Source organism: Pipra filicauda, unplaced genomic scaffold (assembly GCF_003945595.2).
Source record: "Pipra filicauda isolate LSUMZ 115617 unplaced genomic scaffold, ASM394559v2 scaffold172_size1731463_pilon, whole genome shotgun sequence".
Classification (NCBI taxonomy): domain Eukaryota; kingdom Metazoa; phylum Chordata; class Aves; order Passeriformes; family Pipridae; genus Pipra; species Pipra filicauda.
Genome location: NW_024104240.1, coordinates 283,146 through 304,122, shown reverse-complemented (window position 1 = coordinate 304,122; position 20,977 = coordinate 283,146). Strand labels below are relative to the sequence as shown.

Here is a 20,977-nt window from a genome sequence, read left to right as displayed (position 1 = left end):
TAGAGTGAGTCAGACCCAGCCAACGGGTGAAGCATTAGTGCCACCGTCTCTGTTCTCATGTTCAACAGCAGATTTTGACCTTTGGTGCTCCCACAGGCTTCACCATTCCTGCAATCCCAGTCTGCTCCCATGTGTGCTCCAAGATCTCCCGTGCTCCTCCCAGACTGCCGTGTTCCCACCCCAGCCAAAGGGATGCATTGCACTGTGGAAGGCACTGCCAGCGCTGCCTGGTCTCACCTGCTGCCTCAGCCAGCCCAGCCCAGAGCCACTCGTGGGACAGGCACAACCCACAGGCAGGGAAACAAGCTGGAGGGACACCTTCCCACAGCAGGGCTCAGAAAACCACGCTGCTGGCAAGGAAGGGTGAAAGCAACTCCTCCCCAGCACAGCTAAATTCAAAGGATGGGAGCTGGGCCAGCCCCACTCCCGAGCTGTTCGGGGTGGCACTGGTGGCACTGGTTGACTCCTCATGGCTGCAACACCTGTGCTTGCAGCTAATAATGTCCTCCAGGTCAGCCTGAGCAGTGCTGTGGTCTGAGCCTGGACCATGGGCTCTGGTCCAAAGAGAGAATAGCATGGAGCCGAGGGTTTGTCCAGAGGGTCTGATCCCACAGGCAAGTGCCCTGAGGTCCCCAGACAGAGGGGGAATGGTGTGTAACCTGCACCCAGAAGCACAAGGAGGGTCCCCTGGCAGGCTATAGAGGCAGACAGGATCACCACCTACCTTCTGTCTTGATCTTGAGGGCTGTCCTCACCAGCGCAAAGAGGGTGGCGTTGAAGGTGACGGTGCCGTCGCTGTTCAGGGGCATGTTCATGCACACCAGGCGCTGCACAGCAAACCCACAGCTGTGACCCCGGCGGGCAGAGCAGGCTGGCAGCCCCCCAGACACGCTGCCTGTCCTGGCCAGAGGCTCTGCTCAGGGCATGGGGCCCTCCCAGCCCTGCCTGCTCTGCCCAGGCCAAGGGGCTCTGCACCACCCCGGCAGCACAGGGGCCAGAGGCAGTGGCACCCCTTGTCCAAGCCAGCTGAACCAGAGCAAGTGTCAGGGAGAGCCACAGGGGAAACAACCCAACCCATGGGGCATGGCTGCCATGGGAGAAAATCATGGAATCATAGAACTGTTTAGGCTGGAAAAGACCTTTAAGACCAAGTCCAACCGTTCCTCCAGCACTGCCCAGACCACCACTAAATCATGTCCCCAAATGCCACATCCAATTCAAGTGTCTTTTAAATCCCTCCAGAGAGGTGACTCATCATTCCCCTGGGCAGCCTGTGCCAGGGCCTGACCATCTTTAGGTGAAAAAATTTTCCCTAAACCTCTCATGGTGCAACTTGAGGGTGTTTCCTCTTGTCTTGTTACTTGAGAGAAGAGACCAACTCCCACCTGGCTTCAACCTTCTGTCAGGGGGTTGTAGGGAGCAAGAAGGTCTACTCTGAGCCCCCTCTTCTCCAGGCTGAGCCCCCCCCAGCTGCTCTCAGGGAGAGAGGAGTCATTCTGCACTGTGCTCCCCCCTTCCAAACGTGCTCCAGGCTGCTGTGAGGGATCTGGGGATCAAATCTCCTGATGCCTTTGCCCAAAACCCAGGAAGAATTACACCAGTGCCTGAGGCCCTGCCCATGCAAGTCACACACGTGAGGCCCTGGATTCCAGGATGAGCTAAGCCAGGAAAAGTGTATTCCTGCCAACAGAGTCGGAGTTTCCAGCTCCCTCAGTGCTATCAGCCCTTGGGAACAGGCTCCCACAGCCCAGCTGACATGGCCACCTGCTCAGGCACCCCTGCACCAGCTGAGGAGTGGGGTCCTGCAGTGTGGCTTGGGAGTCCCCCTTGGGTGGGGGGTGAGCACGGGGAAGCCCTTATCTTCAGCAACCTGAACCATATCAGCTCTGTGCAGGTCAGTAACACCAATCCTTGCCCCTCAAACAACTCCCTCCATTAAACAGGAGAGGCCAGAGCAGGGTACAAGCCATGGCACTGGGACACTGCCTGGACTGTCATTCTCAGCCTCCTGGGGAGGACACAGGGACAGCTTGGGGAAGGTGTCCCTGTGCCCACACACCCTGTCACTCCCTTGGCTCTTACCTTACAAGCTACACGGTGTGGGCAGAACTTCCCAAAGCCCAGGGGAGGTTGGATCCGCCTCAGCAGAGTCACCACATCCAAGTGTTTGATTCTACCCCTGCAGAGGAAACCCACCACATCAGCAGGGAGGTGGCAGACCCATGGTGGCTTGGGGAGGGGCTACGGGGGCTCATCCCTGGGGTCTGCCCTGTGCTCCTGCAGTGGGCAAATCCCTACACTTCCATAGGTTCCTCTTGAGGAAAGCAGCTGCTCCCCATGGCACCTGGCAGCAGGTAAAGGTGTGCAGTGGCATGGGAAGAGTTGGCAGCATCACCAGAGCTGGATGAGGAGGGAACTGCAAGTGTCCTATTCCCGAATATCCTCATGCCTTGTATCAGCCCTGGAATATTCTGGCAAGTCCACATCCACCTCTGAGATGCTGGAATCTAACTCCTAGGCAGTGCCACAGCTTACCCTGCCACACATGTCTCAGGTCAGCCCTCTCCATGGAACACCCACCCTCTGTACCACTCACCCCCCAGCACTCACTTGGCCTCGGGGTCGTACTCAGCCCAGATCCGTTTGAACTCGTCCAGGTGATGGGGCCCAAGGATGGACCAGTCCCGGGTCAGGTAGTCAAAGTTGTCCATGATGACAGCCACGAAGAGGTTAATGATCTGAGGGCAGAGGAGTGGGTGGGAAGGACCCAGTTAGAGCAGAGACCTGCCGGCAGGTACCATGAAAACATGGGCAGATGTGTTCAGGAGCAGAAGGGGCTTGGGATCCTCTGGGATCAGGGGATGCGGAGCGAGGGTCTCCCATGCTGGGAGGGACCTCCTGCTCAAGCAGGTCATGTGAAAGGGCAGGCACAGGGCATCTCATCCCTCTCCACCCTTGCAAAGGTCAACACAGACACATCTGGATGGCAGCACATGGAGGCTGTGGGAAGGAACTAGAGGGGGATCCTGGGTCCCCCAGGAGTGCAGTGCCAGTTTATAGCATGGCTGGGTGGGTGGGCTGGGGGATAATGCCCCCAGGAGGAGGGTGCTGTGGGCCCACCCCATGAGATGCACAGCTGACAACACCGGGGCTGCCCAGGCAGGACAGGGGTGCCAGAGGGAGCCCCGTGGGAGCTGGCATACCAGGAAGGCACAGAGCATGTAGAAGCTGATGAAGTAGAAGTAGGCAAAGCTGGTGCCACAGGTGTACTCCTCGCCCTCGGCGTACTCCGACTCGGGGTCGCAGCGCCGGCCGTAGCTGCAGTCCAGCAGGATCTCCTGCCACGCCTCGCCGGTGGCACACCTGGGGACAGGGGATACCTGCTGTCCCTGCCTGTCCTGGGCACGAGCTGGGCATGTGGGGAGGGCAGGGGCCAGCCCAGAGTGCAGGTGAACGGGAGCTGCTGGGAAAGCAGCAATCAGGATTCTGGGCTTGCTGCTGTGGGGCCGCTGAGAGCTTCAAAGTGAAGTGTCTGGAGTCAAGGAAAGCCCTGGGCTGAGCTCCTGCTTCCCTGTGAATTTCCCCACAATACACGAATTAAAACCCGGCCTAGGAAGGGAATATTCAGAACAGCAACCCCAAAAATGCCACTCTCTTCTGCAGCCCAGCCACACCAGGCAAACCCACAGCTTCTCCTGAAACGCTCCCACTGCGGCAGGAGATCGTTCTGTGGGACATAAAAGAAATCAGCTGCAGAAACACTGGTCTCCCTCACTCCAAAATGGGGGTTCCCACTGGCTCAGAGCCCAGCTCGCTTCTGGAGCTGCTCACAGACAAGACTGACCTGAAGAGCAGCAGCACAGCTTGTGGAAAGGTCTGGAAGTTGTTGTTTCGGTTGATCTGTGTCCCGTCCACCATGGCAATCTTCCCAAACATCTGTAAATCACAATTGTGAGGTCTTCAGCACCCTTTCTCAGGCACTGACCATCCTCCAGAGCACCTCTGGTCCCTGAGCTCCTTTTCCTTTTCTTTACATGGCTTTGGGCATCCACAACAGAGACTGAGACCAGGGTGTGGGCGCTCTGTGGCTCAGGAGCTACTTGGACATTCCTGCCTGTGCTGAAAACAACACTGACTACAACTGCACTTTAGCTGGGCCAAGGAAAGGAGGCCTCATGAACCAGCACAAGCACTGGTGCCTGTGTGTCCAGGTTGTGCCATTGACTCCCAAAGTGCTCTTTGCTGCCATGGCTACACCCGGGGATAGGAGGCTGCTGGGGTGGCAAGCATCCTTGCAGACCAGGGTAAACCATCATGTGCAGGTCCTATCATGTGCAAAGTCCCAAAGAGGGCCTGGCAGAGGACCCAGTCCCTCCCTGTCCCACCTCCCCAAGTACTATCAGGCTCAAGGCACCTCCTCAAGACCAATTCCCCTCTCACCTGCATCCCGATCACAGCATAGATGAAGAAAAGCATCACGATCAGCAGGGCCACGTATGGCAGAGCCTGTGTCAAAGGGACATGGCTTGTGTGAGACACCAGCCCAGCACCAAGGCAAGCCAGACACAGGGGGTTGGCTCTGGAGCTGCTGCACAAGGCCAGCATCCATGTCCTCATGTGGGGAAGGGACAGCTCACCTGCTGCTCCAAGCACCCTCCTGTGGTTCTCACACATGGGAGGCTAATGCCAGCTCCCAAAGGAGCACCTGAGCACACCCCAGGGCTGAGGGAGCTGCCCAAGTCAGGGCTGTGAGCTGATGCTGCAGCACACCCTGAGGTACCCACCTGGTGCAGAGCCCAGCCTTGCTGGGCCCAGGGCAGATGGGCCTGGGCAGGTGCTGCCAGCGCCCAGCCCAGCTCTGACACACAGTGCTGTCAGCCAGGGAGTCCCCACACCCCACCCACACGGGCAGTGATCTCCTACAAACTACAAACCCCCAGCCCAGACTGGAACCAGCAGCCTGCCAGCACTGCAGCCTTCCTCCTGTGCCTGGTGAGGATGGGCTGCTCACCCCGCCAGCCTGAGGATCAGCCATTGCTGCCAGCCCCGGGCACACGCGTGTCTGAGAGGGGAGCACTGCTCCTCACACACCTGGAAGGACTTGATGAAGGTCCACAGGAGGGTCCTGACACCTTCCCCACGGCTCAGCAGCTTCACCAGCCGCATCACCCGGAACAGGCGGAAGAAGGTGATGGAGACACGGGAGTTGTCATCAGAGTCCTGCAGGCAGAGCACAACAGCTGGAGGGCAGCGAGTGCTGAAGCCTCCAGGCTTTCAAGGGGATGTTCAGGTCCTGGGGAGAGGAAGGGTAACGAGATCCCACCCCCAGGCACCAGTCATGGTCCCCACAGCCTTTGCCTGCACAGAGGATCAGGCTGCAAAGGGGATATGCAGGCACTTTTCCCCCCAGCCTTCCCAAGGATCCCATCTCCCCGGCCCCCCTGACTCACACCTCTGACACTGGGACACTGCAGGAATGAAGGCATGCTGCCACATGGGCTGGGAGAGCTGTGAGGGTCACGGGGCCACCAGGGACAGGCTCAGTCCCACCAGGCTCTCACCCAGCATGTCCTGTATTTGTAGGATGAGGTGCAGGGTGGGCACCAGGCACAGGAGGGGTTAATGACAGCTGTTTAAACACAGAAGGGCTGTTTTGAGAATGGCCCAGCAGGACTTTCACATACCAAAGGAGGGACTGAAGGCAGGTGGCTCTGGGGGTGCTGCCCAGTGTCACCCTGGCGTGCAGTGATGCCTACTCTCTGTGGGCCCGCCCTTGGAGGGGTGAACAGCCATGTCCCAGGGGTTCAGGGCAGACTGGTCAGGCAGGAAGAGAGCCAGCAGGCATAGCTCCTGGCCTGACAGGACCAGGTTTTGTCTGGGAGCACCTAGGATAGTGGCAGTCGGAGATGCTGAGGGCTTGGTCACTTGTGGCCTTGATTGCTCCAGCATGGCACAGCCTCAGCCCCAGTCTCTGCCACCAGCAGCCACGATCAGACCCTCCTGGTACTGTCTATCTGGACTCAGTGACTGCCTGTGATACTTTTCCCACTGCCCCCTCAGCCTCCCAGAGCTTTACTGCTGCCACTGGATGCCCCTCACTCCCATCACCCAGCCCACCCACTCCCAGCTACTTCAGGGCAACAAAATCCAGCTGCAAACACCCCTCCCTGCAGCTCCACCTTCCCCAGTATGGCACGTGTGAATTCCCAGGCTGCACTGGATAACTCCCATCTCCTCTCCTACCTCTTGCTTTTGCCTTTCTCTTTCCAGGTGCCTCAAGCCCATCCAGTGAGTGCAGTGGTCAGGAACATCCCATTATCCCAAGTGCACCACATTCCCACCACCAGGATCTGGGCAGTGCCCAAGGGAGACCAGCCTGCACTTCCAGCACCGGGGCCCTGTGACCCCTGGGAGGAAGGTCCAGCACATGGGAGCCCTCAGTCAGCCCCCTCCACATTTTCAGAGCTCCTACAGGAGCTCCTGTGGGCCAACCCAGGACACCCCCACACCACTGCACCCTCATGGTGATCTCAGCTTGGCCCACTCAGCCCCCAGGACATCAGGATGCAGCCACGGGGCACAGCCAGCTCCGGGGGAAGGCACAGTGCAGAGGCTGCCCCTCTAGCCATGGCTAACAGTGCCAGAGGCTGCATCCCTTCAGGCTTATGGAGGCAGGGTGATGAGCAGAAGGACCCAAGGCCGGCTTTCCTGCCCTACAGGGACACCTCTGATGGGTGCTCTGAGATGGCAGTGCCAGGGGGTGGATGGCAAAGCGCAGGGCTGGGCCACCAGATGGACCCAGGAGGACTGAGGAACAGCCCAGAACCTCTTAGGGTGGGAAGAGGTGTCTGTGTAGCTGGTGTGTCACCCCAATTCCCTCTCAGCAAAGGCAGAGCTATGCCCCAGAGGGAACAGCTGGGTGTGGTGTGCCTCAGTGACATGCAGGACACATGCAAACACTGGCCAGGGGCAGCAGGGCAGCAGGATGCACAGCAGGCACGTGCAGCTCATATTTACAGTGCCATCACAGCCTCCGCCCAGGCAGTACAATCCACCACTGGGGGCAAGAATAGTCTGTCAAGAGAACAAGAGAGTCAGCAGAAGTGAGGCAGGATGGTAAGGGAGAGAGGGAGGGAGGGAGAGAGAGAGGGAGGGAGGGAAGGATGGGTAGTTGCACAAGAAGACAGACAGAAGAAAGGGTAAGATGGAAACTGGGGAGAAGAGGGAGGGCACAGGGGAAGGGCAGGCAGAGCTCCACCATCCCTTGGGGTCACGGACAAGGTGATGTGACTGTTGACAAGCAGAGGCAGCCTGTGGGTGGTCAGGGGAACACACTGACCATGAGGGACTCACCCACCTCTGTGCCCCGCTGCATCTCACTTGCTGTGACACACACATTTAGGGCAGGGCTGTGCAGGCCAGGAAGGCTGGTCCAAACCTCAGTAATTCTGCTGCCTCCCATGGACACCTCTAGTCAGGCCCATGGATCTGGAGGCAAGCTGACCCACTCAGCCAACACACAGCTCCTCCACAGCAAGCTGGGCTGCCCCAGCAGGGCAGCTCAGACACTGAGGCAAAACTGGCGCAGGTTTGCCAGGAGTGAGCACCAAGACCAGCAGTCCCATAAATGGGCAGTAGGAAAACCCTCTGAGGCTCCTCAAAGCCAGCCAGAGACATGCTGCTCTCTGCAGAGAGCCGAGGACACTCTGAGGGACTGGGACTCGACACCAACCCCTGCCCCTCGACGGGGTGGTCCAGCCCCAGGACAGCCCAGGCTCATTCCCGGGGTCCCAGCAACTGAAGGGGGGTCGGGTAGATGGAGGGGGTTGGCCCTTGTCAAGGGGCTGAGCTTCCAGGGCAGGCAGTGGCAGGAGTGACATAGCAGCAGGAGCACTCCAGTCCCCTACACTTCAGAGTCTGGGGTAGCCCTTTCAAAGGGGTCCCCATCCCTACTTCCCTCTTGCCTCAGACCCCTCAATATCCCCCAGGATCTGGGGGGACTGAGATTAGCTCAGCTGGTTGGAGCATGGTGCTAATAACACCAAGGTTGTGGGTTTGATCCCTGTATGGGTCATTCACTTGAGAGCTGGCCTTGGTGATCCTTGTGGATCCCTTCCAACTCAGAACATTCTGTGAAATTCCTGTGAACTCAGCGACTGAAGAGCCGTGAGGATCTGGCTGGGGTGGGTAGCAGAGGGCTCCCAACAGCACAGCTCTCCCCTGCTTCACCCTGACAGTGGAAGATGTGAGGGAGAGGCAGAACGGAGAGAGAGAGGAGGGGAGGGGAGGGGAGAGGAGAGGAGAGGAGAGACTTCACAAACCGGTGTCGGGTGCCTGGGTGCCACCAGGAGGGGCCCGGCTGCTGTGGGGTGTCACCCACCACCCCCACACTGCATTGCTGCCTTGTGCTGTGAGAGCACTGCAGCCCCCCAGGCGAGCTCTGGTGGGTGCTCTGACAGCTGCAAACAGCTTCTGGGGACCAGAGGTGACAGACCCACCTTGTACTGACCTCTGAGCAAGGAGAAGACTCACCGGAAGGGGAGGTGAGGTTGTCCCCACCCCAACCCCTCTCCGTGCCTCCTAATCCTAATCTCAATCCCCCTGCACACCACCAGATGGTTGGGAAACACTTGGTGATGCTGGGAGAGTTGTGGGCTGGATGGAGGAAGGAGCACATGGAAAAAAGGTGGGACAGCCCTGGGGGACATAAATGATCACTGCCAGAGCAGAGTCCTTGTGACAGAGATCCCTGGAGACCTTGGGGGGCTGGGGAAGGAGACCAGTGCTCTTAGTGCCCCTGTGTACAGCCCTGGGGAAAAAGACCCAGGAAGCTCAGCCCACACAGGACCATTCTTGACATTCTGCCTGGCTCTCTGCACAGCCCTACTGTCAGTGGTGCTGTGGCACACAGAGCACAGTCCCTGGGCCAGTCCCTGCCAGCCCAGTGAGGGCATCAGACTCCTCCAGGCACCTGTGACCTGTGTCCTGGGCATCCCCATAGACCCATGGCCAAGCACAGCACGATTCTGGCATCTGTGCCAAGTAGTCTCTTGCTCCCCAGGGACTGAAAATCTCTGCCCAGTGCAGGGCCTTGAGCACCCACTTTGAACTTCAGTTCTGAGTGACAGCAGGCTGGGGAAGGGTGTAGTGATGCCCAAAAGGCAACAGGAAACCAAGTCACAGGTACAGAGAGCTGGGGGCAAGGAGGGGGCCTGGGGGCGATGGTGACAGATAAAAGCTGCTGGCACTGGCATAAAAACTGGGAGCTCATCAAGGCTGAGAAGCCCAGAGGCTAGAGGATGGCTGTACTAACATGCAGGTCTGTGCAGAGAGGAGCACAGGGCTGTCACAGGAGAGGAAGACGGATGGTTTTTGCTTATCCCAGCTCTGTGAGGCCTGGACCACCCTCCAGAGAAGAAGGTGACTGCCCCCAAAGGCCCCTGAACACCCTCCCCTCCCTGCACAGAGAAGGTCTGAAGGCGACCCTGTGCAGGGGTGGCAGGGGCAGCAGCTCTGCCAGACCCAGCCCTGCAGCACACTGGAGCTAGTAAGGAGCTCCTGCAAGGAGACACATGCCAAGTCACTGGAGAGGGTGAATCCATCACCTGCCCCATCTGACAGCTATTTCTGGAGCTACCATCAGCTCTGCTGGATGCAGCACACACCTCCCAGGGCAGGGGGGCATTTTCAGAGCCAGACACGGGTGTGGATGTCCCAGTGCTATGGAAGGCAGGGGCATGCTGGCTTCCTAGCACTGTTCTGAAAATGCTCCCAGCAGAGCCCTTACCGTACAGGCACTGCCTGAGGCACCAGCCCCACAGGTTAAATGGTGCAGAGCTCCTGCAGTGGTGCCTGGAGTACACACAGGCTCACATACACCACCAGCTGTGTATGTGGACGGGCCACTGTGTAAAGGCACAAAGAGGACACCAAGCAAATGCCTTGAAATCTGAAGCATCTGATCCTCCCCATGGGTCATCAGTGTTCTGTGGGGACAGGGAGCTGTGGGAACCCTTTTCCTCCCACTGCGCTGATCTGAGGCTGGATGTGTGGTTGCCTGGCCAGGGTGAGTGGGGCAGGGGCTGGCATGCAGCCTGCTGCTCATGGTTGAGTCCTGAATGACTGTTTTCCATAGGATCCCAGCGCCTACAGATCCAGGAGACCAGAGGAGAGGGGGCAATGTGACATGTTGGCCAGTTGGGGATGTTCAAACAGTGCTTTTAGGCTCAAAGGGCCACAGCTGTGGCCCTCTCCACTCACTCATGCCTTGGGCTGATCCTGGCTTGTCCCTCCTGAGAACCAAGCAGGGCAGGCAGAGAGGAGAGGGCACCAGCACCCTGCAGAACTGGACACGACCCCAGCACCCCTGGCTTGTCCCAGGGCAGGTGCTGCAGTGCAGTCCTGGGTGGGGACACCCTCGTGCCCGAGCCCCCTGACACTCACATCAACCTCACTGACGATGACATCGATGATGCTGCCAATCACTATGAGGAAGTCAAAGACATTCCAGGGGTCTCCAAAATAGCCCTGTCAGGAAAGAGCCAGAGAAGAGGAGTTAACATCCAAGGGTTTAAGCCAAGGAGGAGACAGATGCTGGAGTCCAAAGGAAGGGGTACCAGAAGGATCCTTGCTGACTCTGCCCCTCACAAGAAGGGATGGTGGTCAGACCTTGCATCCTCTGCTCAGTTGTTTGGTCCTGTCTTGCAATGGAGTGAAATGAGGAAGGTGGACCAGAGTGGCTAGAGCTATAACCCCACCAGTGACATGATCCTGAGGATGGGAACAAGGGCCAGCGGGACTGGGTCAGGTTTGGCTAGCAAGGGTAGCCCTGACAAGCAGTACTCCTTCTAGAAACTTCCAGGTCCTGCACATGGGGATGCCCGAGGGTCTCACGAGGAGAAGTTCTCTGGAGCTGCAGGGCTAGGAGTGCTTGTACTCCAGAAATGCCAAATGCAGGATAAGTGAACCCCCTGGCCTGGCCTGAGACCCCTCCTGCCCTCCATGCTGACCATGCCCTCCTCTCACCTTGGCTTTAAAGGCCATGAGCTTGAGGACCATCTCCAGGGTGAAGAGGATGGTGAAGGCCACATTGAGGATGTCTGAGACGTGGTTCATTTCTGGAGACTGGTTGTAATGCTGAGGATAAGGCAGAAGGAGCCATGTTAGCTGACGGCAGGTCCAGCCTCCGCTGTGAGCTCAGAGGTGTGTGCTGCATGCAGACCCCCCTCCCACAGACAGGCCTACGCCTCAGCAAAAAGGAAATTTCCCCCCTGCAGTCCCTTCTCTGGGATCCCCACATGCCACCAGTCCCACCATGAGCAAACTCCCCCTAACCAGAAGCTCTCCTGGGGGCTGCAGGGCCGAGCCAGCCCACCCGCTGCCACAGACACCCCTCCACCCCCCACGGTGGGCACTGTGCCCCTTACCTGCATGCCCAGGCAGATGGTGTTCAGCAGGATCAGGAAGAACATGAGGTACTCAAAGTAGGAGGAGGTGACCACGTACCAGATCTGGTACTGGTAGGGGTTCTTGGGGATGTAGCGGTGCAGCGGGCGAGCCTTCAGCGCGTACTGCACACACTGGCGCTGGGGAGGGCAGGGAGGCAGGAGCTGTGAGCCCACCACAGGGCACACACTCAGCACCACCAACACCACTGCACATCCCCACAGGCCCAAGCTGGATCCCCCTTCTCCTCCAGCCCAGCCTCATGGGCCAGGTACAGCAGCGGGTCATTGTATCTGCTGTGCCTCCTGCAAATACGCCCCAGACATGGGACAAGTTTCCAATGTCACCTCTTGCCTCCAAAAATGGCCATGTTGCCCTTGGCCTGACCCCTCCAGCCCAGAGCCTGCCTCCTTATCCTGGCTCTTCCCCATGGTCTCTCAGGGCTGGTCAAGAGCATCCTGAAGACATCACACAAGCAAGGGCTGAAGGGGGCACTGAGATGGCTGTGAGCAGGCCTGTCCCACCCCAGCAGCCCAGGGCCATCTCTGCTGGGTTCCTGTGTGACTCACATCACCCCAGCACCCTGAGCTCAAACTGCCTCAGCACAGGAGCACGACAGCACCCCTGGGCCGGCAGCCACTCCTGCCCAGTGTCCTCCCCAGCATGTCCCACGTCCTCTGCCAATGCCTCTGCTGCTTTCAGCCTTGCTGTCCCCAGCCAGAGTGACAGCACAACAGCATCACAGCAGGGCTGGTGGCAGAAGGTGCCTCTGGAGATGGTCTAGTCACAGTTCCCTGCCCAAAGCAGGGCCAGCTGGAGCGTGCTGCCCAAGACAGTTGGCTTTTGAATACCTTCAAAAATGGAGACTTCACAGCCTCTCTCTGGGCAGCCTTGTTCCAGTGCTTGACCACCTTTACCACAAAAAAGGGCCTTTTTTAATGTTTAAATGGAATTTCTTGTATTCTTCAGTTTGTGCCTTTTGTCCTGTCACTGGACACAACTGAAAAGAGCCTGGCTCCATCTCCTCTACACCTTCCCATTAGGTATTTATAGCCATAGGGAAGATCCCCATGAGCCTTCTCTTCTCAACACCAGACTCAGCTCCCAGCCTCTCCTCATGTGACAGTTGCTCCAGACCCTCAGTCATCTCAGTGGCCCTTTGCTGGACTCACTCCAGTACATCCATGTTGCTTTTGTACTGGGGAGCCCAGAACTGGGCACAACCCTCTGCTCTAGCTCACTCTGGGCACCCTACCTGTCCAGGGAGGCCCACTCCCTGTTCTGGTCCCCTCTGCCCTTCCCTCAGAAAGTTTGTTCTGTGCCAGCCGTGGGTCCAACTGGCCCTGCCCCAGCAGCAAACAGACCCGGGGGCAGGTTCAACTCATCTGAGTCAGCAGTGCCACCACAAAGAAGGGCTGATCCAAATCAGCCAGCCCCAGCAGTGCCAGCTCCGGGGCTGGTCCTCCTTGTTCTGCCCCAGCAGTCCCATTACCTGGTTCTTGTCCAGCTCACAGTTCTTGTACTCATTCTCCCCCTGCTCCTGGAAGGTGACAATGACAAAGCCCACAAAGATGTTCATCATAAAGAAGGCAATGAGGATGATGTAGATGATGAAGAACATTGCAATCTCCATCCTGTAGTTGTAGATAGGGCCTGCATCCTCAGCATTGGTATCGATGGCCATGTACAGCAGCCTACAGCAGGGAAAGGGAGGCAACAGAGATCCTAATTAGGTGGGAAAGACCATGTCTCCTCTTGAAGGTTATGGAGAGCTCTGGAGACATGCCAAACCCAACAGTGGTGGGACAGGGCTGCTGGGATAACCTTGGCAGCTCCACAGCCACTGCCAGGATGGCTGGCCCTGCTCCTCATCCTGGGCAGCTCTTCTTGCTTTACCCTGCCCAAGGCCTGTGGCAGTGCCCTGCTCCCAGCACAGACCTTCCCTTGGCACAGACTCACTCGGGCCAGCCCTCGAAGGTGGAGACCGTGAAAAGTGACATCATGGCTGAGAAGACGTTGTTGAAGTGGAAGTTGCTCTGCACCCACATACGCTCCTGGACCTCAATCTGTGTGGGGTCTGCGTCCACATAGTTGATGAACTGGCCCCTGCAGCAGAAGGGACACGGTGCTCACTGGCAGGGCCCCCCTCAGTCCACACTGCAGTGCTGGCCCAGGCCTCCTCAGTCCCTGGGAGGGGAGGACAGCCCTGTGCTTGTTCCTGATTCACCCCAGGGTGAGGGAGAACAGCATGAGACCTCTTTTTGGATGCAACATCCCCATGCAGGAACACAAGCGGCCCCCGCTACATCCCACCCAGCTCCCATCCCTGGCCACTGCCCCGCTGGGAGCTGCAGAGAGCTCTTACCTGCACTCCTTCTCTGTCAGCTTGGATGGGTCTGTGCACCTGTAGAACTTGCCCTGCATTTAACAGAGACCAGAAGTGGCTGTGGTGTTGCTGTGACTTCAGAAGCCCTGGGGAGTTTTGACTTTTACCCAGCCCACAGTCAGTCCCTCCTCTGCCACCTCCCTGCAGACTCTGGCCCTGGCCTTCCACCACCACTGGCCTCTCCACTCTGCCCTCCAACACAACCCAGCTCAGGAGCCAGCCATGGCAGACCTGGGCTGAGATCAAGAAATGATGCCTAGTGATGGGAAAAAACCTTCCATGGCCCTAAGTTGAGGCCTACCTAGCTCATCCTATCTGGGAGTAACTTTGGAAAATAGAGAAGACAGCAGTAACCTGAGATTAACTAAAAGCTAAGGTATGCTGACAGGTCTGCTTAGTCTGCAGAGTGGCCTGAAAGCTCTCCCCACATCAGCTGAGAATTTCAGCTCAGTTATTAGAACAAAGCTGAGCTCAGCCAGGGCCAGCTCTGCCTTGGAGCCGCTGAGGCCCAGACAGCAGGAGTGGTGCTGTGAAAAAGGAAACTGTTTGCATCCAAGGCACAGAGGAAATCAGCGAGAAGCACTTGCTGCCTCAGAAAGAGGAAACCAATGCACTAAATGAGGTGAGGCAGCTGGGCCCTTCACAGGTGCTGTCTGGACCCTGAGTGCTTTCTGCCCTCTCCTCACTGCAGGCTCTTCTGCCAGGGGGGCTGGTGCAGCTGGGTCCCCTTACTGGGGGGACCCCACTACTGGCAGACACCACCCCCAAGGTGATGCCTAGGAGAACCTATCCAAGATGTGCTCGAGCAGAACGTCCCTCCCGCCCGCCTGAGACACCACTCACCTTGAAGAGCTGGACCCCGATGCAGGCAAACATGAACTGCAGCAATGTCGTGACAACCACGATGTTACCGATGGTCTTGATGGCCACAAACACGCACTGGACCACGTGCTGCAGAGGAGGAGGACAGTGCACACGTGAGCGTGTTTGGGGCGAGCCCCAGCTCTGTGTCCCACACCCTCCCACTGCGGGGACGGGCCCCAGGAAGAGTGGGAGCCTGTCAAGGGCAGAGGGATTGGGCAGACCCCTTCCACAGGTGGGGAGTGGGAATTGGGAACAGGGTCCAATGCCTGCCACAAAACCTCCCAGGAGGACTGGCACAGGCTGAGGGCCCCCAGTCCCAGCCTCCTGCTCACCTTCAGCCCCTTGGCCCTGTTAATGGCTCGCAGAGGCCTCAGCACCCTCAGCACCCGCAGGATCTTCACCACGGAGATGGTACTGGACCTGGGGAGGAAGGCAGAGCTGAGCTGGGGCAATTTCTCTGCCCAGGCCAGGCTGACACAGCCCCACCAAGGAGCCACAGAGGCCAGGCTGGAGCCAGGGCTGAGGGGAAAGGGACAGCAGAGTAAAGCAGATGTCACTAGGCCATCACCCCACATAAGGCCAAGGGACGCTTGCAGCTGGAGAAAGCAGCTACAAAATTTAATTTCTACCCAAACCTTCTTTACCTTTGAGACTCAAGGAGTTTTTCTGTCTCCCAGTTGTCCATGCCCTGGCCCCCAAGCACAACATTATGAACACATGGGCAGCCCTTGGGCCAACTGCTCCTTCCCCACCCACCACCCCCAGCTGCCCTGCCACTCCGAACAGACCAGTGCCTCTTCCATGGTACGGGGAGGTGCTTACTCGAATCCCATGGAGATAAGGGAGACAGCGACCACCAGTAAGTCAAGGATATTGAAGGAATTCCTGCAGAAGGAGCCTTTGTGCAGGAAAGCACCATAGGTTGTCATCTGGGGAGCAGAAGGAGTTAGGAGAGAGGCTGGGCAGGGCTCAGGGGCATGGTCCCTCCACAGCCCTGGGGTGCACAAGGGGGTCCTCACAGCTCCATGGCTTGGGGACCCTGTCCTTGGGGACCTCTGCAGCCTGGCAGGAAGTTGGCTTCAGCTGGAAATCCTCTGTGTTGCACTGGCTGGAGACAAAACTCTCCCAGTCAGTCAGCAAATTAAAGAGGAGAATAGTAAAGACATTTGGAGTGGGAGCAACATGCAGCAGTGGCTTGGACTGCTGTTTTTCTCCACAGATTCCCACTGCTTTCTCTTTCTCAAAGTTTTTCTTAACGGCATGTCAGGATGAAAGTCTGATCTGTCCCCATGTCACAGCACAGCTGACTTGGCTGCCCGACCTCACTGGAGGGCTCTGGGACAGGTCACGCACCACCCACACTGCATGAATGAACTCTGGAGATGTGAGGGTCAGCCACAGTTTCTCCTCACTGGGACCCTCAGCTTGTGCCCAAAGTGCATGACTGTCCATGGCCAGAGCAGTCTAGACCCACGTGCTGGGCCATGCCCATGGCAGGACCATGGGGCGAAGGACTCACCTTCAAGACGATTTCGACTGTAAAGACGGAGGTGAAACCAATGTCAAAGTATCCGAGAATCTGGGGACAGAAGCACCAGAACTGGATGAGATTTGGGTGACACGGGAGATGCTTCAGTGTGTTCAAACGTCCTGGAATTGTGGTTTTGCTTCCACACTGTGGACTGGGGAGCCCATCTAGCTCAACTGAGTCTGCAAACCCAGTGTCAAGAAGATTCCTGAACTTCCCCCAGCTTTGCTGGTTTTCTCCAGTGCAAAAATCCAACCTGCAGCTGGGACAAAGCTCTCCCTTTCAAGGTGAGTTAGGCTTGACCTGATTCACCTGAAAGCATCTGATCCCCAAAAGCACTGAGTGCCCTGGGAAGGGGTTGTATGTGAGATCTCCCAGTCCCTGCCAGATGCATTTGTGCCTCACAGGGCTGCAGCCACGGCTCCCACAAGCAGCATTCAAGGCGCTGAACCAGAGGCCCAGTTTGCCACCTCACAGGACATCCCTATACCAAATAAGTCACCACAGGCTCAAAACAAGGTAATCTTGCACAGCACTCCCAGGTGGATCTCTTCACCCAGAAATAAACTGAGACACAGAGCAGTAAAAACTTGTCCCAGAGGCACCTTGAATGGAAAACACATCCAGCCTCCTCTGCCAGAGTGCACTGCCCTCCCAGAGGCAGGGTTGGAATCACAGCCACCTGCCCAAGGATGGCACCCGGCAAGTAAGTCCCTGCTTACTGGGGAGCTGGGGGACTCCACGAGGTCTTCCCCACCCATCCCAACCCTCCACATCTCCACGGGCACCTTGTTGCGGAAGGACTCGGCCCGGATGGGATCCTCAGCTGCCAGCGAGATGCTGCTGAGCAGGATGAAGAGCAGGATGAAGTTGGTGAACCAGGTGGCATTGATAGTTCTGTGGCACAGGACCCGAAACCTGCCAGGGATGGAAATGCCATGAGATGCTGCAAGGAGCCAGAGGGAGATCAGTCAGGGCCATGGCAGCCTTGAAAAGGGTTATGGCTAAACCCTGAGGACAGGAAGGCCCTAGGCATGGGGGGACGTCTGTGTCAGTCCACCCACACAGAAGGCTTTTCCCCTTGAGCTGGTTCCCTTCAGAGCTGGCACAAACACACAAACAGGACCCCACTGGGAAGGGTCAGTGCCAGAGGCACCTGGATCAGGCCTGGTTTCACAAGGCAGGGAGAAGGGGCAGTGCCTACTTGTTGGTTGGGCTGAAGATGAAGAAGGAGCTGGCTTCAGGCATGGGCACAGCCTTCTCTTTCAGCTGTAGCTCTGCAAGGGGACGCGGCCGAGGACTCAGGGGGATTTCAGGCTCATCTTCCTCATCATCACCTGCAGGGTGGCCAGGAAGAGGGAAAAGGAAAGAATTATCCAGAGAGGGAGGGGGAATATGACCTTATGGCCAATCTTCCGATCCCGTGATCCTGATTTGGCATCTGTGCCAGAAGGACCTCAGTACCCCAAGGCTGGCAGAGGGTCACCACATTCTCTGCTCGTCACACACCATCCCTCTGCAATGCCTCCTCGTCCTTCCTGCTGCCCTGCCAGGGACAAGTCTTACCTGGGAAGTCTGCAGAAGGGTAGGGGTCTTTGATCTCGTTGACGTTGGATTCAAATTCGTCCACTTTCAACTGAAACAAGGGAGAGACAGAGAAGAGGACATTCAGCTGCATGTGCCAGTTGGCCAAACCCTCTCATCTTGGAAGCCACATGGGACAAGCAGCATCTCTGCATTTGGCCCATAAAAAGCACATGAAGTGCTGGCCCAGGTTGGAGCCAGGTGAGGGAAAACACTCGGGGATGCTGCAATTGAAACAAAGAGCAGCACCAAGAGGATGGGAAATGGGAATGTCTGCTGGGCAAGAGCCTGGGGCTCTTATATACCAGATATACCAGGGGTGGAATAAGATATGGAGCAACTCCTGGGTGAGCTTCCATGGGGCATCTCTGGAAAGTGGATAGGGAAGTAGTTGCTGGTGAGATGCTTCTCAGAGGCAGCTCAGCACACAGTCAGCACAGATGAAGAGGTGTTTGCATATTGGGGGTGCTGGTGTGGACATAAGGGAGATCTGGAATGCTTCTGACTTGCTCAGTTCCCCCCCACACTGGTGTGCACCAGCCCACCTCAGCCACTGAGAACTGGCTGTGGCCAAGGAAATGAATTGGAGGAAAAGGATCCTCAGCAATGGAGCTGTTTCACCAGGCAACGTGTCCTGCCTGGGCCCAGTCACCAAGAGCCCCCATCAGCAGTGGATGCTAAGGTGAGGAGACACTCTGGCCAAGAGTCCAGACCCAGGCTGGCTCCAAGCCTTTGTCCATCCTGGTTGGTGGGAGGAGGAGCCTGGTCCCTCCTCAGGAGCTCTACATGGCCCAGCCCCACCAGCACTGACCTTGGCTGTTGTGGGAATCCCTTCTCCCTTTGCTTTCTGCTCCAGCTTCTTTGCCAGCATCTGCTTCTCCTCTTCAGACTTCTCCGGGTAACCTCTGAGCGCAGAGGAGGGAAGAGCAGGAAGTGAGCCCTGGGCAGGGGCCGTAGGCAATGCCATTCTGTCCCCTCACACCAAAGCACGAGGTCTGGGAGCTCCCACGGGCAGGGACAGCAGTGCTCACCTGGACATCTTCCGCCGTTTGCGTTCCTCTGCTTTGGCCTTCTGGGCTAAAGTCAGGCTCTCGGCCTCAGCCAGGTTATCGACCGCGATGGCCAGGAAGACATTGAGGAGGATATCTGCAGGAACAGTGCTAAGGACATGGACTTGGTTCCTGGCTGGAGAATGTGGCCAGAGCTGTCCATGGTGTCCAGGGTGCCCTGAGAATTCTTCCTGGAGCTGAGCCCTTGAGATAACCCTGGTTGGTAATGTTTAACCAGCACCCTGTGAGCACTGAGCTCTGGGATGGCTGCCCCCACTGTGACTGAATGTCTGCCTGCTGGGCATCCAGACCTCCTCCAGGTGTGCTTTCCTCCACATCCCAGCCCTCAGCCACCACTAGTGCAAGCTCTGAAGCCCATGGTTTGTTCCACCGCTGTTCAGAACTGAAAAGCCTTAGGCAAGCCCTGAGATGCTGACAGAAGGTTCTCCCCTTCCCAGTCCTGTGCAGCTCTGGGACTGGGTGCAGGGAGCCTGGGCCTGGCCTTGCAGGCAGAGGATACAGTTCCCACAAACGAAGAGGATGATGAAGTAGATGCAGACCAGCATGCCAGGAAAGGACGGGCCCCCGTAGGCCATGATCCCATCGTACATGATTGAATTCCAGTCCTCTCCAGTCAGGATCTGGGAGTAGGGAAGTAATACAGACTCAAGAGCCTCTGCAGCACAGCACAGCAGTAGCCCACAGGCCAATCCTGCCCTTCTGGCTCCAGTCCCAAACCCTCACAGCCCTTCCATTCCCACGATCAAACCCTCTTCCCTGCTCAGCCCTGAACCTGAACTACTGCTTTTGACTCCAGTTGCATTTCCCTGCTCGTGTCTCAAAGCCACATCACCCCCACAAACCCACATCCCCCTGAGACCCAGCTCCTGCCTGGAGACCCACAGCCCAGGTGAGACTCCCAGCCCCCTGCCCTCCAGCCCCCCACCACCCCTCCTGGAGCCCCAAACCTGGAAGACACTGATGAGGGCCTGGGGGAAATTGTCGAACGTGCTGCGCCGCACTTCCATGTCCTCGAAATCAAACTTGCCCCCAAAGAGCTGCATGCCCAGCAGGGCAGCAACGGTGATGAAGAGGAAGAGGAGCAGGAGCAGAGAGGCAATGGAGCGGACTGAGTTGAGCAGGGAGGCCACCAGGTTGCTCAGCGATGTCCAGTACCTGGGGAGAGGAGAGACAGGAGCGTGTGGGAGGTGAAAGAGTGGGGAAGGCTGTGGGCAGGAACAGGCAGGCAGAGGGAACAGACCAACTGGCCCAAGGGGATGTGCCAGCAGCCCAGCAAGAGGGACTCTGGACCCAGGCTGGGCACTGGGACTGCTCCAGCCAGGCCCCAGGAGGAAGCAGTGAAGCTGCAGGCGTGGTGTGACAGGCAAGATTCACTGTTGCCTGCACAGGGTACAAGCAGGCAGGGTGGGGAAGAGGGGTGAACACACAGTGGGTTGGGGTCAGAAAGAGAAGCCAGGAGCCCTGGCCCACAGCACTCCCATTTACAACAGCCCAGAACCCAGAGATTGAGTGGGACCTCAGCTCTGTTCTCGCCATTCCCAGAGACAAACCACGTCCTGGGGACAGAAACCCCCAGCTTGGCCTTGTTGCTCCACCCAGGAGCTACCAGCTCTGCTCTGAGCTGCAGCCCTCCCTGGGGACAAGGCCAGTGATGTCCAGGGACCGTGAGTGATGCTGCCAGTGCCCACAGAGCTCCCTCCCCAACCTGGTGATCTTGAAGATGCGGAGGAGCCGGATGCAGCGCAGCACGGAGATGCCGAGGGGGGACAGGGTGCCCAGCTCCACCAGGATGATCTCCAGGATGCCCGAACACACCACGAAGCAGTCGAAGCGGTTGAAGAGCGACATGAAGTACTGGCGCAGCCCCAGCGCGTACATCTTCAGCAGCATCTCGGCCACGAAGAGGGCAAGCAGCAGCCGGTTGGAGTTGTCTGGGGAGGGAGGTACAACCTCAGTCCCAGCGTGGGCAGGGCAGGCAGGGAAGGAGGGTGGTGCTGCTCTGCCCACCAAGCTGTTTTTCGGGGAGCACACAGGAGAGGAGGATGAGGAGAGGGGTGATGTCTGTGCACGGGGCGTGTGAGTCCCAGCACAGCGGGCACG

General features: G+C 57.8%; 1 protein-coding gene across 5 annotated transcripts in view; it reads right to left on the bottom strand.

Annotated features, from left to right (window-relative positions):
* The window catches only part of CACNA1S (calcium voltage-gated channel subunit alpha1 S), a 44,646-nt gene that overhangs the window by 4,983 nt on the left and 18,686 nt on the right, over positions 1-20,977 (bottom strand). For 3 of the 5 annotated variants that reach the window (XM_039379681.1, XM_039379682.1, XM_027728907.2), the window contains 26 exons: positions 20,583-20,808; positions 19,825-20,032; positions 19,377-19,497; positions 18,839-18,953; positions 18,619-18,712; positions 17,790-17,859; positions 17,428-17,560; positions 17,012-17,141; positions 16,215-16,274; positions 15,518-15,624; positions 15,028-15,115; positions 14,675-14,782; positions 13,811-13,863; positions 13,405-13,551; positions 12,938-13,139; positions 11,427-11,585; positions 11,026-11,136; positions 10,444-10,527; positions 7,018-7,074; positions 5,092-5,220; positions 4,441-4,506; positions 3,845-3,936; positions 3,204-3,363; positions 2,611-2,738; positions 2,083-2,179; positions 725-827 (listed from right to left, as the gene is read on the bottom strand). In XM_039379681.1, coding sequence (XP_039235615.1) covers positions 725-827; positions 2,083-2,179; positions 2,611-2,738; positions 3,204-3,363; positions 3,845-3,936; positions 4,441-4,506; positions 5,092-5,220; positions 7,018-7,074; positions 10,444-10,527; positions 11,026-11,136; positions 11,427-11,585; positions 12,938-13,139; positions 13,405-13,551; positions 13,811-13,863; positions 14,675-14,782; positions 15,028-15,115; positions 15,518-15,624; positions 16,215-16,274; positions 17,012-17,141; positions 17,428-17,560; positions 17,790-17,859; positions 18,619-18,712; positions 18,839-18,953; positions 19,377-19,497; positions 19,825-20,032; positions 20,583-20,808 — 3,048 coding nt within the window. The remainder of the gene's footprint in view (positions 1-724; positions 828-2,082; positions 2,180-2,610; positions 2,739-3,203; positions 3,364-3,844; positions 3,937-4,440; positions 4,507-5,091; positions 5,221-7,017; positions 7,075-10,443; positions 10,528-11,025; positions 11,137-11,426; positions 11,586-12,937; positions 13,140-13,404; positions 13,552-13,810; positions 13,864-14,674; positions 14,783-15,027; positions 15,116-15,517; positions 15,625-16,214; positions 16,275-17,011; positions 17,142-17,427; positions 17,561-17,789; positions 17,860-18,618; positions 18,713-18,838; positions 18,954-19,376; positions 19,498-19,824; positions 20,033-20,582; positions 20,809-20,977) is intronic. The other 2 variants (XM_039379683.1, XM_039379684.1) reach the window with 1 other exon arrangement.